A 17,951-nucleotide genomic window follows, 5' to 3' on the forward strand; every position below is an offset into this window, starting at 1 on the left:
TTTAAATGAGAAAAATTAAAAAGGTGTGGAATACAATCACAATAAATGCAAAAGGGTATTACAGAACATGCACACAAATCATGCAGTCAAGGAAACATCCCAGGATGTATTTGGGGATGCACTGAATGTAAAATGAACAAACAGAGAGCTCAAACATCAGCAACAGAGGTCACTCACTTGGCACTGCTCTAATCCTTAGGTCACTGCAGTAAATGAAACTGCACAAATCCTTGTGACAATTTAGCAACTTGTACAATCTAGTTGTCTATTTTTTTTTTGCTTTTATTGCCTTTCAGGGAATTTTTTGGCCACATTAAGGGAAACTGCATGTCCTGTAATCAATGGCAAGAATTAACAAGGCTGTATGTAGCCATTACAAGTTGAACATAACTGTGCAGGTATGGTATCTAATGCACTCTGGTGTCTTAACAGTGCAATAATATACAGACACTTTGTAAACTGAGCTGGAATTATCTTTTATCATTATGCAAGTATGTACCTGGGTCTGCACACCTAAAGGCGCTAACCCTTACAAAGAACTTTCAAAGGCGAATGTAGGAGTTCAGCCAGGGTTGAAGCCAATTTTCATGCCAACCCTTCTGTTGAAGTTGGGGCTAATGGAAACCATAGAGCCATAATGGAAACCACAGAGCCCTGAGCGCAGTGGGCGCCAAAAGAATGCAACACTTGTCATTATTATATCAGCATACATGGGCTAAGAGCTGTCACTGCACTCACGGGTGTATGCTACACTGCACAGAATACTGTAAGCAACACTAGCATGAAACAGTAATTCAGTATGGATCCAATGCGAGTCTCTCACTTCCAAATAAACTTTAAGGTCTGTTTCAAATGACAGCAGCCGGCAGAGAGATGAAATAAGGGTGACATTTAAAATAGTTCACAACGAATCATGACCTCATTGTTTGTGTGCTCTGTAATCAGTCAGATACTTGTAATCTCCTAATCTCATTTCCATGACAGTCTTTTTTGTGCTGACAGCTGCGAAATGATGATGCACTAAGCCCCGATGGCAATCCTTAACCCACATAACAAACCAGTTTTGTCGATGTGTCAGGTCCTATATATGTAAACACCAAACACATACATATCTAAACAATTATGCAAAGAGCCTGGTGCCATTCTAAGTCTGTGTGTTTGCTGGGTATTGTCTGATCATTACCATATGTTTGTACTGTATGTCTAACCAGAGAGTGAGAGGAAGGGAGTGTGGAAGGAGAAAATAAAGTGTGTGGGAGAAACTATCCTCAGTTTTGACAAGGGCTACTCTCAGCACCCATCTGTGAGTCTGGGCTAAGGTCACTGGCCAAACATAACATTTCATCAATCTTATCTCAATGACAGGCAAAGATTATTGGACAAAGCCTTTTTTCTAATGCTTCATTCTACTACTGACTCCCTAGAATCAGAACAGAGTGACTGAAACTGATGGAAGTAAGATTGCAAAAAAGAAAATGAGTGACGAAGGAGAAGACAGCATAGTAGTAGGTTCTGAGTGCTATTAAACAGAATGTGAAGAAAAGAGAAGAGGGGGAAAAGTCTGCCCTGCCTGTTCTAGATACACCAGATGTGAATTAAAATAAATCTGTGTGCTGAAGATCAGTAAGGTTTGAGCCACGAGGGGAGGAGAACAGAACAGCACAATAAGAACTGTGGTGAACTTATACAAACAGTAAAATGACCAGAGTGTCACATATACTTCACAGCATACTGGGAACTCTGCTGAGTAACAAGACCCTTTGGAGACTCCAGTACTCCACAAACACGAGAGCTAGGTGAGTACCGAGAACCAAGCAGGGAAAGCAAGCCAGAAGCAATTGAGAGCCTCCAATGGGAGCGAGGCATCCAGCATTCAGGGTGTGGGAGCTGACTGAAGATCAGGGCCAGAGTCATGTCAAGCATTGGTGATGCGATGGGCTAGCACTTACAGACAATAGGAAGATGGCTTTTTCATAGCGTATGCAGACAATGAAAAAGTCACAAGAATGCAGGTCTTTGAGAACATGCCGGAAATGATGCAACTGATGAAAAATAGGCCTAATTCCACAAAACATGCAAAACAAAGTCAAGCAAAATGAAACAAGAAAAGAAATTGTATCCTGCAATGGTCATTGAGATTGATGATGCTTAGAAAGACCACCAATAAAAATGCACTTGCAGATGTTTAAATCTTTCTATTTTCTTGTGGAAAAAAAATCCTAAAAGTGGATATTAGGGGTTTCATGACTATATTTTTCATTTTGATGGATTATGTATTCCTGTAGGCAAGACTGTAGTAATGAGACTGGATCAGAATAGAAGTAGAAATGGGACAACACCTTGGGCTCATATATATTTCCATAGAAGCACCACAGATTAGTATACTACAAGTCTAAAGTGCAGTAGTCATGAAAGCTCTATTGTCCAAATTAAAGCGCAACACAGGATGTTTCAAGGAGGACGAAGAAAGAAAATGAACAGCACACAAATGACTTCAGCAAAGCTCTGAGTTACAGATAGAAGCAGAGATAAAAGGGCAGATAGAGAGAAAGAGAAAGAGAGAGTAAAGGGACATGGACATGTGTATCCTAATGGCCAAGGTCTCCAGTCACACAGTGTGACTTGATATAATATAATGTTACTGTTCCAAAAGAAATTTACTTAATTAACCCCCAGTAACTATTAAACCTCATGGGGGGGGAGGGGGTGCACTTGAGTCACACAACCACACCTTGTCTGGATTTCAACTTACTTTCTGCCTCGTGTCGAGTTATAACTCCCTCCGTATTTCTTCCGATTAAGGATGAGAGCAGCAATTTCTGGCACGTAGCGAGCAAACATGGCCTACATGCATGGAACAGAAAAAAAGAAAAAGGCATGCAGAGAGGGTTCTACCGCACACAGAAAAACAGCAGAACCATCTGGAATACTTACTTTCTCCCATTAACCGCACTATAGGAACCACCATATTTCTTGCGGTTTCCTATTAACTCTATGATTTCAGGGACGTAGCTGGCAAACATGGCCTAAGGAGAAGATAGAAGACAGAAGAAGAGACTAAAAAAGAGACTACTACGCCGCAGAGTGAGTAGTGGGGAAATTGATAGATGAATCCAGATTTCTGAGGAGAAAAAAATATTACTTTTCTGTGGAAATCAAGTTTAAAACTCTCTCATTGTCTGTAGAGATTTCCTAAGCTTTACAAAAATGAGAGAGATCTTCACAGAGATTATATACAAAAAGAATTTGGGGTTTACCATAAAAAAATAGCCCCAGTTTTAAAGATAAAGGTTTAGAAACATTTTTTGCCAGTGGGCAAGAAATTTGTCACAGCTGATGACTCGTCAGTCTGCGATAGCACCCAAAATCTTTCTGGATAGAAGAGATTTAAACTCAGAGGGAGATTAAAAACCTATGTGCCATGTTTTGTCCAACAAACACAGATGATCTGGCAGGTAGATTTGAATAGGCCCACCTGTTGATCCACAGCTGCAAAACACATTAAGACTCATTTGTTGGGCTCGAAAATGAGCTGGATGCATTTTGCAAAGTTTCACAGCCTGTTATCCTAGAAAAGGGCTGGTTTAGCAACTAACAATGGGGTAGCCTACTCACTGACACTAGTCATCTTGGCTTACAGCACATCCACTGTAATAAGAAAATAATAAAGTTGTGCCCTTGCACTCATAAGTACGTTCATAAATCATGCTTGAAAAGTTGACTTATATATTACTAGTTATAATGCAAAATGACATGGGTTTGAATTCCTGGCTTCAAAATATCTCCAGCCTGGAGTCATTATTTAGCCACTGCTGCTGATAGGAAGCAGCTTGAGCTATAGCCTAAAGACTTCCAGAGCTCTCAGCACTAAGGAAAACACCCAACCTATCACCATGGTCACAGCACAGTACACATCCACACAGCTGCAGGTCATTAGAGCATATTGAGGGCTGTCCAAATACAGAATACAGTAACTGTTAGCTTTGTTTGACTTGTCCCCTCATTTTTTTTTTTTTGTAAGAGAATTTGGAGGAGACAAAGTCTTCAGTGCTGTACGTGTGTGTATGAGGGCCCACAGGTGTGTGCACCCATGCATGCCTCTGCGTAACTTAATGTACTAGTGGCGGCCCAACAGGACGTTAGATCAGAGGAAGGTGAGAGGGAGTGAGTGGGAGGCTGCTGTTGCTATGGTAACAGTCAGGCTGGCCTAAGCCTCATCTCCCTGCCCCTGTGTTTGTTGGAATTGTGGGAAGAGACACGGGAGGAGGGGGTGTCCTGAAACCGCAACTGCTTTTAAGAGAACAGTAACAACATTATCAGACGAGCTTATACTCTAATCAAACAAATACACAAATGACACATGAGGGAAGGGAACAAAGGAGCACATAGTACTGTAACTCCAGTAGACAAGATACAGTAGGCTAAACAGAAGGATACAACTATGACAAAGAAATACATTTACTGTTACAGGCAACATAGTTCTAACATATTTACAGCTCTATACTAACATCTCATACAGTAAACATAACTACTTATATTCATTTTAATTAATTTATCATTTGTTATACAGTCTAATTTTAAGCTTATTGATGGGGACAGGCAGGATTCAGGAGGGGAAAAGGGAACAAAAGGACAAAGAAAAGTCTGATTTTACCAAACCACCAAGGATGAAGAAGACCATGAACAGGCGCCCCAAGGTGGTTTTTGCATAGACATCCCCATAGCCCACTGTAGACATAGTCACCATCAGCAAGTAGACACATTCCCAATAGGAAAGTGACTGGGAATTTTGGAAATTTTCCCAAGGATCCCCTGAGTTTTCCACCTAAAACAGAAATGCAAGAGGGAGGAGGGATAATTAGACATAACTAATCTGTAAATACGGTTTTGCACAAAGAAACTACTTCATCAGATTTTAATTAAATCCAGCTACTAGCACACATGCATTCATTTTTGTTTGAGCCATAAACTGTTTATATGCTAAGCTTAGACTACCATCTAGTGGTAAAATGATTTAATGCTTCATCGAGTCGATCAGCAGAGCTACAATAACACAATCTTTATCTTTATAGTATGACATTAGACAATGACACAAATCACGGAGTACAAATTTATATTTAAAGTGTGAATCAATGATTCTTAAAATACTATTTATTTATTTACACATGCAGTGCTGGTTGTTTGCTTTCTGTCAGTTAAGGCAGGTATCAGATCAGTACTAAGTACTGAAAGATACCACAAATCAACTTACTGAAATCAATGCTGAGAGATTTAAAGATTGTGGATCACTACATGGGATAGTGTGACAAATGTCATTGCAGTATCCTTTGTTTTTTTGTATTTCATTTATCAGAATTAAAAGCACTTGGTGTCACAGTTGTTTATCAGTCAGCTTATCAGTCACATGCATTACTGGCTCATTAATTGCTAGCATCCACTGGCGTTCACATCTGTCCACTTACCAAATGTATGAATCCAGCAGCAGTGAGCCATGTGCTTATGAAGATGGAACACAGGTTCACCAGCTTAATGGAATTGCTGGGTGGAAGAAGAAGAACCATAAAACTCTCAAAGACATTCGGATCACAATGACAGAATGCCTGAGATTCGTTACCACTTGAAATAACAGCAGGACCTAGTTTGATGTGGCTCATAATAACCTTTATAGCCGGGATGATTGATATTGCAGTTGCTAAAGCTGTTAACATATCTCTGTATAGAAACTGTAGATGCCCTTGCACAATTATAAGTATAGTGTTATGTTTACATACAATGTGACAATATAACTTACCTCAAAGGTTTAATATAAACTGCTTTAAACTACTTTAAACGCAGTTTCCGGACAGACTCTAAACCAGCCAGTTTAAACGTAAGGTATAGCTACTCGGTGCAGTTGACAGTGAAGATAACTTCCTGTGAATACTGTGAATATACATACCTTGTTTTCAAGATGTTCAAAAACTGTAAGATTTCTGAGAACTGTATCAATCTTAGTGCTCTCAGGAATCTTAAACCTGAGAAAAGACAAAGAAAAACAGGGAAAAGAACATGTACATTAAGTATAAACTGAATAACTGTTGGTAACCTCACATTAGATCAGACATCACATCAGATTCATGCATGTATCAGTCATTTCTTTATAACTTAGCAATGGCAGCAGAGAAATAGGGAGTACCATCTCAGTGTAGAAAGGCAATACAGTCAGATAGATGGAAAGTTTAGTCTGTACAGCACAAGAAAATGATACAAAAAACAGCCACTTATTCTAGATGATGTATGTTGTGTTTGTGTGTCATGATGATGTGTTGGAATTATTTATACATTATGTGGCCTATTTTACCTGAGCTTCAGTATAAATCCAAGAGCAGCTCGCTAAGGGATTAAAGAGCAATGCAACACCTGCTTCATTGTCTTTTTACATAATACGACTGATCCCATGGAATGTGTGTCAGTTTGTGTTATAAAAAGTGATATAAATTGATATTGAAATAATCTTTATAGTCGGTTTACAACCTGCAAATATAAGACAGTGGCTACATGCATGTCGTCAAACATGTTTCAAAGACCAGCTGAATGCCAACAAACTCCATTTGTAATTCCTCTCAAATTCTGAGTACAGCTCTAGATAATGCACTTGTGTACAGTACAGCAATAATAATGCCCTTTATTATTATTATTATCATTACAATACAGTAATAATAATAATGTCCTTACACCAATTGGAGAGAATGCGTAAACCCGACCAGAAAGAATGGTGAAGACCCGTCTGCCTTTCCTTTTCCTTTTTTCCATGATGACCTTGCTTCACCCTGTACCCATTCTGGAAAAGATCACTACAGGACTTCTTACGCCTCCGCGTCTCTTGGAAGGTCTCCAAATTAGGATCACTGTTTGTACGCCGGTATAGAAAAATCTTAGAAGTAATCATCGTTTTAGGAATTCCTTTCTTGTCTGGTCAAGATAGGATTTAAAAGTGTGTATTCCAAAAGGTTTAGTCCCTAATATTCCAAAAACACCTATGGAAAAAAATAATAGGTCATTCCTACTTTGTGACAGAGCAAGCAAAACTCTCAGTTTCTGTAAAAAGCCAATCTCCTTCGATACTGCACGACCAACATTAAAGATTCTTTGTAAATACTGTTAAAATGATATAGTCTCTGCTGCAGACAGACAAGTTAAGTCCAACAGTTTCTGTCTGTATAATCATGTCAGGGAACACGTCACTGTGACCAAAGTGTCAGCTCTAATATAGGTGTTTTTTTTTTTCCAATTTCTGTTACAATGCCTGTAATCCCCACAACCCAAACAGATTTACCTTTGATAATGCCCCTTCAGTGCTACTGTTAACACTGCTCAAGCCTTTTCTCCCGCTGTGCTGACCTACGTTCTGTAAAAGTCTTAACCTTGCTAAGGATTAGCAGAGATGAAAATAATGCAAAATAAAAACAATAATCCTGATTTTAAAATGAGTGCCCCGTTTCCACAGGGGAATTTCAAACAACATCTGACACAGAAAAACATCTGTCAGTTTGGGGATCTATTCTATCTGTGGTAACCTAAGAACTTTAAGGTTGCTGACTTTCTGAGCTGCAACTGAGAAGAGTAAAAGATAAAGGCATCATCATGCTTCAATTGCTTCAGAACATCTAAAACACCTTTCTGGCATCAGAACTGGGAACCACTTTTGACTTTCCGAAACACACCATGTAATAATCAGAACATAGAACATAGGCTTCTCAAGGATTACTGAGACTTCCATCACTACTTCATGTCAATCTAAAGTTGTATAGTACTGTACTTAAATACCTACAATCTATGCTATTGTGATCTCTATTTAAAGATAAGAGCGTTTCCTTGACTATTGGTTCGAATAATGACAGCTGTTATTTTTATTGAAGTGTCACTACTGCAGTATATATTACAGGCAATGTGTATTTTAGTGTGCAGCATTAAATTATGAAATTCTCTTGAAATTAACGGATGTTTTTATTATTCAGAACAACAGAGAAAAAAAAGAGAACAAAGCGACATAAGTAATATGGGGACTTTTAAGGGATTTTGTATGTGTACATTTTTGTGTGCTCAAGGTAGCACAAGATTTTTAAAAATGATACACAAATCTATATCTTTGTAATTTTAAGAGGAGTACAGATAGAATACAGTACTGTATGATTTTTCTTCTCCTTGTTCCTTTTCAGTCATGAAATATGCATGTTTGCTATATTGTTGTGTATATTTGTATTTATTGTATCTAGTTATTTATTTTAGTAGGTGCAGAAAATATATACAGGAACTATATCATTCTGAAGAAATAATGTGTTTGTGCTTCTATTATATATCTGTGAGTGTGTAGTTGCTATGTGTGTTTAGTTGGACAAAAATGTAGGTCTCATAGTGCTAAGGATTTATTTACCTACAAAGAATTAAAGCACTGTAAGTCATTACTATGTCCTTACAAATACAGCAGTACATGTTTGTGTACATGTGCGTGCTGAAAAACTCTCAATGAAATTCTAGCCTTTTGAGCACGTGTTCTTCTATGAGAAAATCTCTTTCCCACACATGCCAAAGCCTCTTGCACACACAACCACACGTGTCAGCTGTCCAGATGCTCATTCAAAAAATGTTTTTCTGTTCTGTGCCCACTCTTGCTTCATTGAGGCTTTGCATGCTAAAGCTTGGTCTCCATGTCACATGTTCTGGCAGAAAAGCCTACTGGGACCTTTTATCAATCAGCAGCCTGGGATGGTTCAGTACTGACAGTCAACCAAGCCAGGATTAGATTAAACTGTGAGCTGGGATTGGCTCCAGCCCCCAACGTGATTCTGAATTGGACTAAACTGTATAGAGAATGGATGGATGGACAGTTTTGCTAGTAATTATAACTCTTATTATAGTAATTATAATGCAACTTATTGCCTGTACAATTGTACATACATGCAATACATGTGAGAACCCTGGCTACACCAAAGAGGCTTAAACTAGTTCAAACTAATAAATTAGTTTCCCTCTCTTGAGTGTACATGGAGGCTTTCTGCCAGTAAATGATGGGCCATATAAGGCAGATGCACCCGTGCCTATGTCAGGTAGTGTAAGGCTCTATCAGAAACATGAGGGATCAATCAGATTCCATGGGATCAGTATACTGAACCACCATTAGGAGGCAGTAGCAGGTTAAATTCAAAACCATGCCTGAAAGATATTACTGTACTGTACATTTTTAAAGCAGTGCAGCTTAATATACAGACTATTCAGAAAACAATATACATCATAAACAACACTGGAATATATCTTAAATACACATGTTACAGTATTGTCAAAAAACTTTATGTTCCTGAAATAATGCAAACTAACACTGCAGATCTGTTTTTTTTTTTATCAATTAAGAAAGAAAGTATGGTGTTTACTGGTAGGGTGTTGAGATCCTGGGCTCTGTAGCTACAGTTCTAGCATCTTTCAAACAGCCTTGTGTTAATCTTACACTGCTAGGATTCATGTGGGAGCAATGCTCAGTTCAAGTAGTTAAAAGAGATTAATTCTTTTTTCAAGGAAGAACTCTGCGTGCCCTCTTACATTAGCCACACATCACTCTCTTCCTCTTACTCAATGTCCAATTTGCAGAGGCAGAGATCCCATAACTTGAAATGCACACAGCATAGATTTCCTTGGGTACAGAGGAGGTGAATAAACTACCACACAGCAGAGGGCAGAACCCCAATTAGTGGTCTTTTTATTATCTGAGCACACCTCCTTCTCATGGAGAACCACAGCTGAAGGAGTGATATGAGAGGTATTATAATTATGATGTATCACACTGGCTGTGTTAACTAATCCACTGCAAAAGATGAGCACAATATACATTAAATAACAACCAATGAGGCTTCCTCCAGCAAAACCTGTAAGGGGACAGTAACCACACGTGAAATGAATGTTCAGCAATTATGGATTAGTCTTTTGAATATTTGGAAAACCATTATGGTCGTGTCAAACCTCCTACTGCATGTGCATGAAGACATATAAGGGGTCAAAGGTATTTAGGGAAGCAGCAATGTCATTTATCAGTGGCCATCAGAGGTTGTTTGTAAGCAGATCAGGACTCAGACACTACTGTATATCTTATCATTTTCCAACACCCTTATACTGATTACCTGTGCTTATTTTCCTGTCAAAACATGGTAACATATGTCCTAATTTCCATAATATTTCAGGATATAAGCAGCTAATGATAATTCCCATCCTAACTCCTCAGAGCCTGAATACTTTCAGCACCCCATTAGTATTCTAAAAGCTATCACCAGCGTTGTTAGACTACACCATAGCCTGCAGATCTACACACTGTTAATTTTATATCTGAGGCTTTGCGACATTTTATGTAGCTTTTAACACATGCACAGCCACACCACCACAAGTCATGGCAGTGGGAGTTGTGTTACTATGCCACTGTTATATATGTCCCACACTGCAAAATAAAACATGGTCAAATGTTCAAAGGAGATGCCACTAAATATGTCATGCTGAAAAAACAGTCCTCCTGATTCTTCCTTTTTCAAAATTACAGTAATAAAAAATAAATGCAAATGTGTAGCAGAAAAAACTGGGGCATCTCTCAAAAACAATAACTTCACACTGTAAGCCATTGTTTCTACACAACAATGCATACTGCAGCTATATTGTATAGACATTGTATATAAGGGATTTTGTTTTCTACATCAACCTCATGTGCAAGATACTTAATAATCCCAAGTAAATTTATAGTCCAGCATGGCAGGCAGGAGCCAGGCCATCATTTCACAGTCTTTCATCATCCTCATCAAGGTCCTAACACTAACGTCTTTTTTGAAATGAGATAAGGACACCTTACATCATTCATAAATAGTGGAAACCAAATTACTTGGCCATAACTAATTCTGCTTGTTCTCGCTAACACTCGAGGGCCGCTATGAGCTTCTTATGAAGCCTTTATCACCTCAGAGACTTTCAGACGTTCATAGCTTCATTTTACTTCACAGACTTTGTGATAGCACAAGGCATGTAAAAACAATAGCATATACCCTGGGATAGAAGGAAATGCACTTCTACAATCTTATATCTCTGACAGTATAGTTTTGATCATGATTTGTACTGATTAAAATAACACTGTTCTCTGCTCAGGGTTTGCTCAGGCCAAACTACTGTAACGTAACTTGCCAGTCATGTTTACAATTGTAAACCTCTGTACTCAATATGTCATGTCAGGAATATTGCGGGGGGGGGGGGGGGGGCTTCAAATGTTCAAATGTCTTCAAAAGTCTGATTTTATTTAACCAAACTTGAGACCCAAAGATATGGGTCATAACAACATAAGACAGAAAAACAATAAATGCACAGTTGATAAGCAAACTACAAAATATTTTGCATTTTTCATCATCAAAACAGGTACTGGTTAACATTCAGTTGATCAACCAATAGATTAATTGACCACTCTATTCAACCTTTAATCTAATCTTTAATTTCAAAAAGTAACTAAAAGGAGACAAAATGTTAGCAATAATTCCCAACTACACAAAAATGTGATATAGAAAGAGCAAGTAATTGTTATGTCAGCTTCAAATCTACCGTACCTTCCACTATACATATACAAATAAAAGACTCAATAGTCTTGGTGGTCCTGCGTTATGCTCAGATAAACACTGGGTTAGTATTCTGCTGACTTTATGAAATGAAGTATGCTAACAATATATGGTATTGCACTGTATATGGTTTTAAAAGTAAAGGAGCGGTGCAGACAAAACAGAACAGCTACAAAAAAGATTTTTTACTGCAGTGTAATGGTCTGAATGCACCGAGAAAAGTAGGTCGTTATGTAATACAAGTTAGGGTGTTTTCCAGTCTGCTCATGCAAAGTGTGTGTGTGTGTGTGTGTGTGTATACAGGTATAACGATGCCTTTGCGCGTGCATTTTCTGTAAGTGTGAATGAGCCCATTAGATGGCAGTTACAGACCGCTGTGAGGTATTCCAGGTGCAACACCTCAACACAGCAATTACCAATGAGTCTGAAGCTCATACACATACACACAAAACTGCAGGCCCATTCTGAGTCACTCTCACTCCCATTAGTCCATTCACTCTGCTGTGTCTGTGTTCCCTGAAACATCAGAGTAACCCAGCCCTGTCACTTTCAATGATGAGGACAAGTTGACTGTAGCCCAGAGCAGGAGAGCCTTGGAGACACACTTCCAGTAATGGAAAGACAAAGGGGGAGACTCAGAGGCAAAGGGGAGACAGAGACAAAAGGAGGGGTGACATGTTGACAGCAGGAAAAAAAACAAGTAGTAGGATGGTGGAGTCAAGTAAATAAACAAAGGCTATGCAGTGTGAACAAAACAATGGATTTATGAAATAGAGATGGTCAACGTGACTTAGCAAGAAACATCTGAAAGACATATAGAGTCTTACCAATCCAGCTTCTGTTTAAGTAGACAGAGACAAACACAGGAGGCACAGTGAAGAAGTCGACCACCGAGTTGACCTCCAGCCAGAACCACAGCTTATCACTGGCTGCTATGAACTGTCAAAAGAAACAGAGATGGCATTCATTTTTTTTCATAGAAATGATGTCAGCAAGCATGGCTGTGTGTCTGTGTTTAACAGCATACATGTAACTGTATATGCATTACATATATGAGTGTGTATACTGTATGTTTGTGTGCATTTATGAGCATGCATTCACAACTGCAAACCTACCCGCAGGCCAAAGTAAAGAAGGAAGAAGACATTGAAGGCCATATCGATCTGTAAAGTGAAATCATTGTAGAAGTTCTTGCAGGTCTCTATAGGACTAGAAAATGGAGACAGGGAGAGAAAAGGGGAGAGAGGAACAGTTAAACACTCATGACCTGTTCCAGTGAAGTGGTAAATACTGAGGTTCTCAACATTATTTCCATGGTAAGAACGAACTGTGTACTTTTATGTTTACGTTGTTAAATTGTTAAAATAGCATTGTTTGATTTGTCACAACATGAACTGTATTCCACTTCAATTACATCACACAACAATTTCACAAGTGTACCACAAATCTTCACTATTTCATTTCATTTGTTTTTAATCACAATTTATTTTGAGTTATAAATTAAGCCAAATGTGGTAAACCAATAACAAGGTAGGCTGATATCATCACAATATTATTCTACCAAAAGACCGTGATTTACCGCTCACCCCTAGTTCCCTTTTTCAGTCATACATAGATGGCCTGTACCTGACCACCTTTACTCCGTTCACTGTAGGGATTTAAAGATAAGTACCTAGGTGTAGAATAAATCACATATAGTTGAAACAGCTTTAAAATAATATGGAATTGTAGTTGAAAACAGTTGCTTTGATGTGACAGTACATTTAGCTGGTATATACTGCTCAATGTTTGTCAAACAAATATTTACGATATTTTCTCTTATGACAGAAACTCCACACAGAAAGAGACTGCATGACTCTCCATTTAACAGTGTTAGCTGGGCACTGCTTAAAAAAGGCAAATGATGATAAATGAGTTGAGATCTGGTTGGTCTCTCAAATAAGCCATATTGATGTGTACTTTGTAATGATTAACCACTAACAAATGTAATAATAGTGAGTATGCCCACCCCATATTTTAATTTGTCATGGACCTATAGAATTTTGTATGGAAAATGGAGAGTAATGAGTAATCCAACTGAGGGAAAAACATGAATATGCATTCATCTCTGGCTGGCCATAGGCATGTATAGGAATCTAGGAACTGGCAAGGGAATGCCCCTGAGACCATTACACATGTAGATAATTGGAGTAAAAGTATGCTGAAATGAAACATTCAGGTACACATTTGCATTGAGCCCATAGGTACACAGTGTGAGATCCTGGATAGTTTACTGCATAATGAAAGCCTCCAGGGAAAGAAAGAGTAGTGAGGCTTAATCAAATCTCCCAGTTAACGTCAAATATTCAAATGATTATCCATTATAATGGTTGACTGGCTACAGACATGTCAGAGAAGATATATTGCTCCAAGAGGATGATCCGACTTCTAATTCATGAGTGCGTGGTCTGTCTCGAGCATATCCTAAGGACTGATGTGATCTTTAAGATGATGTAAAACCCTGGCCTATGTCCAAGATAATTAGAATAAGTATGGCTTATACAGCAGTTGTTTTAAAAAAGTCACTTTATTTGGTTGCAAGGCATTTTCTCATACAGTGCCATGAAGGTTGATTTGCTCCTGACTCCTTGAAGGAGCTAACATTGATCTGGCCTAAATGCTAAATAATGGACCATCACCACCATTTCCATTTAATGGTGTATCTGAACTAAACAAGTGTGTTAAAACAAATCTGTCATGAATTTTATATATATATATATATTTATATATATTTATTATATATATATATATAGCCTATGCATGCACAATATTCCTTGGGTGATTAATGTCCTTTTCTCCCAGTATAGCCTCCAGGTTGAGACAGCCATCACACCGATCTACACAGTGAAGCTCATGTGCCCACACAACCTTAACTAATCCTTGCAGACCTTTATGCAAGAGAATGCACACAGATACACACAAATACAAATACACTTATAGGCATATAAGAGCACATACACAAACGCAGATGGTGCCCAGTGAAGACACCATTTGGAGTGGTCACTGTGGCATTTCCCCTCAGGCCCAGCTCTGGCCTAATTCTACTCATCTACTGTCATGTGACGCAAAGCGTTCACAATAACAGAGAGAGAGCACGGCGGCTAACAGCAGGGGCTGAGGAGTACATTGAATCTGTCTTGATTTCACATTATAAGACAAAACAATGGATACGTTCTTAGAGCTTTAATTTAGTCATTTTTCTAATCATCATTTGATAGTAAAGCTTATCATTAACTAAAGTAGTGGGAAGGCACATCATGCAGACCTAGAAGCACAATAGGAAATGAAAGTTTGTCACAGAATCAAATAGGATTCCCACACTCTATAAATGTGAAGTGGCTGAATGTGTTTCAAATCACAAAACTGGCAACATGGAATGAAAGGTAAAAACTAAGAATTAAGTATTAGCATCTATATGGTCATACATATTGTATTGTAGACCATGTATGGTCATGTTATATTTTTAACTATATCATTTGTCAAGATACATTAAATACAATTCTGCAGACAGAGAAGCAAATAGATCCCCTCCTATAAAGCCATCAGGCAGAATCAGCCATCTTTACTCTGCTAACATAAATATTTCTACATAATTTATTTTTTAATTAATCCAAAGCTACACTAATCAATAATTTTATATTGATAATGGGAAAATGTCTATGCACAATGTAAAAGGTGTAATTTACCATTTGTTTTGTATCATTAGGCCTATATAGAAGATGATGCTATACACACGCTATAACAATGGTCTAAAATATTAGCACAGGTTGGGAATTGGGTTTATATTGGATGACTCTCCAGCACATGTCCAGTGCCAACACTCACTGACCCCTAATCACCTCACTGGTATAGTGTGAGCAATAACTGAGCATTATAAGCTTCTCTAATGCATTAAGGAGGTTTATTGTTTTGATTTCATTGTACTGTGCAGGGATTTTTGTTATTATGACTCTTTTCCTACATGAAAAAAGCATGTAAGATAAAACCTAATCCTGATTTCACTGTCACTTCTGACTCCACAATCACAGGGGATTTTTAGCCACATACTGCCAGTGTCCTGCAGAAAATAGATCTGCCCTGGCACAGCCTGGGCTTACAGCATCCTGTCTGACCAGAAAAGAGAAAAGAGAAGGGAAAAGAGAGGTAAGGAAGGTAAAGAAAGACCACAGGAAGACACAGAAAAGTAAAAGATATGGAGAAAAGAGAGAGTGACAGTAAGAGGGAGAGGAAGCTATGAAAGTGAAAAGGCAGGGAGCCAAAGCTCCCAAAGGTACTGGAGACAATTTGCCTCTCTCTTTATATAGCACACAATGCTAGTTTTAGGCCACATGGAAATTGCCTGAAGATTCCTGAGCTTCTGTAATAAACTTCAGTCTTCTTATGTGTGGCTTGGTGAATGCCTGCACCATACTAATCATTCTCTAACCCCACTTTGCTTGTTAGGAAAGCTAGCACCAACATACACATGTGCACGCTTACATGCAGAAACACAGAGGACAACAGTGGTTGCCTGAGGGAAGGCTGCAGAGCATCCAAGTCTATTTCAGGACATAAAATAGTTCGTCACATGAACCTCCTCTGACCAGGAATTCTGCCTCTGGAAAAGACAACCAGAGAGTTAAAACTCATCTGTTTACAAGGGGAGAGGAGTAGGTTGAAGACTTTATAAAAAATAGTCCTAAACACCTTTAGTCAGTCAGCAGGAGCATACCCTTTGTTAGAATGCACATGACCTTGGCTAGCTCCAGGAGCAACAACAAGGTTTCCCCCACAGTGCTGCACTGCAAATCAGTCATTTTTCATATTTCAGAAAAGGTTTACTGCTCTAGTAATTTCATATGCATCTTTGAATGTAGTCACAGATTCATTGTCTCATTTGCTAGTATACAAGTCAGCCCGCACAATCAAAGAACCCAAACCGAAAAATGTGAATGGGTTTGGAATGTGATTTGAGCACAATAACTGAATGTCTGGCTTAAATGCAGCATTTCTCCTGAGGATAGTGCATGCACGTGTAAAGAACAGAGCAGGGAGGGTTCTGTGAAGCTGAAAGAAGGCCAGGTTAGTACTTAAATGATTGATATAGGTCAAGGCACCATTACTAAAATAGGAAATACTTTAGCACCTGCAAGGGCAATGTACAAATAAAAACTGGCCAGGGAGACTAAAAATAGATGACTCAATAGTTCCATCTTAATGTGATTTACTTGTATCCCCCTTAAGACACTTCCTCTACAAAGATCTCTATGGGAGTAGTTTTGGAGTAAAAATATCACATTACTAAAATAAAGTGTGTGTATGAAGTAAAACCAAAATAACAACGGGGATATAAAGGTCAGCAAGGTAAAGAGAAGCTGTATCTTTGCAAGAGAGAAATAAAACTTGCTTGTAGTTAATTTTTTCAGAAGCCAGTTACAATACATGCATCACATAATTTTTCTTTTAAACCTAAACCAATTAAGAGATAAGAGCTGTAGTTATGTCCCCTGTGCAAAAAGTAAAAGTCCTTATCAGCAAAATGATTAATGTTGTCAAGAGAATGAAGCTGGTGGTGCTAGCTTTGTTATAGTTTCAGGTCATTTAATCTGCCCATTGAGGTGTCCTCGTGTGCAACAACCAGTAATAGTACAAAAGCAAAAATGATACATTATCGAGTAATTACAATAAGCGAGAAAAGAAAAGTTTAGTTAGTTATGGTGTGAAAACTGTGATTCAGACAAAAGTGGATTCTGGGGTGTTTCTAACCAAACTCTACTGTTGTTTGTTGGTGGTGAAGAATTGTTAGCTAGATTGTGTAATCATACAGTAGACGTGCTTTAAAAAAAAATTTGGACCACTAAAGTTATTTAATTATGCAAAATCATATGGTACTTATGGTGAGAGCCTGTTTTCATGCTGTGCCTACAGTGGCTTCATAGAGTCTTCATAGATATGTGCTACTTTACTGAACAATCTGGGCCAATATCAAGTTGAAGGAGTTAATATGAATTGACACTGTGGCTAAAAAAGCCACAGGGGCACTTAAAATCACTGAAATTTCATCTGAGCTTTATTAAGTTAACTGAAGAGTGTGTTCTGTTCATGCTGTGGCCAAAAATAGCCATTCCTCTTGGCATTGTGGGATAGCAGGCAACTGCAACAGCAAATGGCCTTTATATTGTCATGGTGCCTTTGACAAATAAAGAAGCTGGACCATTCAGTGTGCACTAATATTAAAATATTTCAAATTGTAGAGCAACTCAGCTATCAATCAGAGTTTCATGAACTGAATCTACATTTACCAGATGGACTGACAGACGGGTA

The 17,951-nt window shown here is 38.3% G+C and overlaps 1 protein-coding gene across 1 annotated transcript in view; it reads right to left on the minus strand.

The window, feature by feature from the left end:
• The window catches only part of LOC113132130 (calcium-activated potassium channel subunit alpha-1-like), a 127,124-nt gene that overhangs the window by 46,454 nt on the left and 62,719 nt on the right, over positions 1-17,951 (minus strand). The window contains exons 4-9 of the mRNA XM_026310002.1: positions 12,725-12,818; positions 12,437-12,548; positions 5,939-6,014; positions 5,463-5,538; positions 4,655-4,825; positions 2,935-3,026 (exon numbers count right to left, since the gene is read on the minus strand). Of these exons, the coding sequence (XP_026165787.1) occupies positions 2,935-3,026; positions 4,655-4,825; positions 5,463-5,538; positions 5,939-6,014; positions 12,437-12,548; positions 12,725-12,818 (621 nt within the window). The remainder of the gene's footprint in view (positions 1-2,934; positions 3,027-4,654; positions 4,826-5,462; positions 5,539-5,938; positions 6,015-12,436; positions 12,549-12,724; positions 12,819-17,951) is intronic.

The sequence above is a fragment of the Mastacembelus armatus genome, chromosome 15, assembly GCF_900324485.2.
Source record: "Mastacembelus armatus chromosome 15, fMasArm1.2, whole genome shotgun sequence".
In the NCBI taxonomy this organism is placed as follows: domain Eukaryota; kingdom Metazoa; phylum Chordata; class Actinopteri; order Synbranchiformes; family Mastacembelidae; genus Mastacembelus; species Mastacembelus armatus.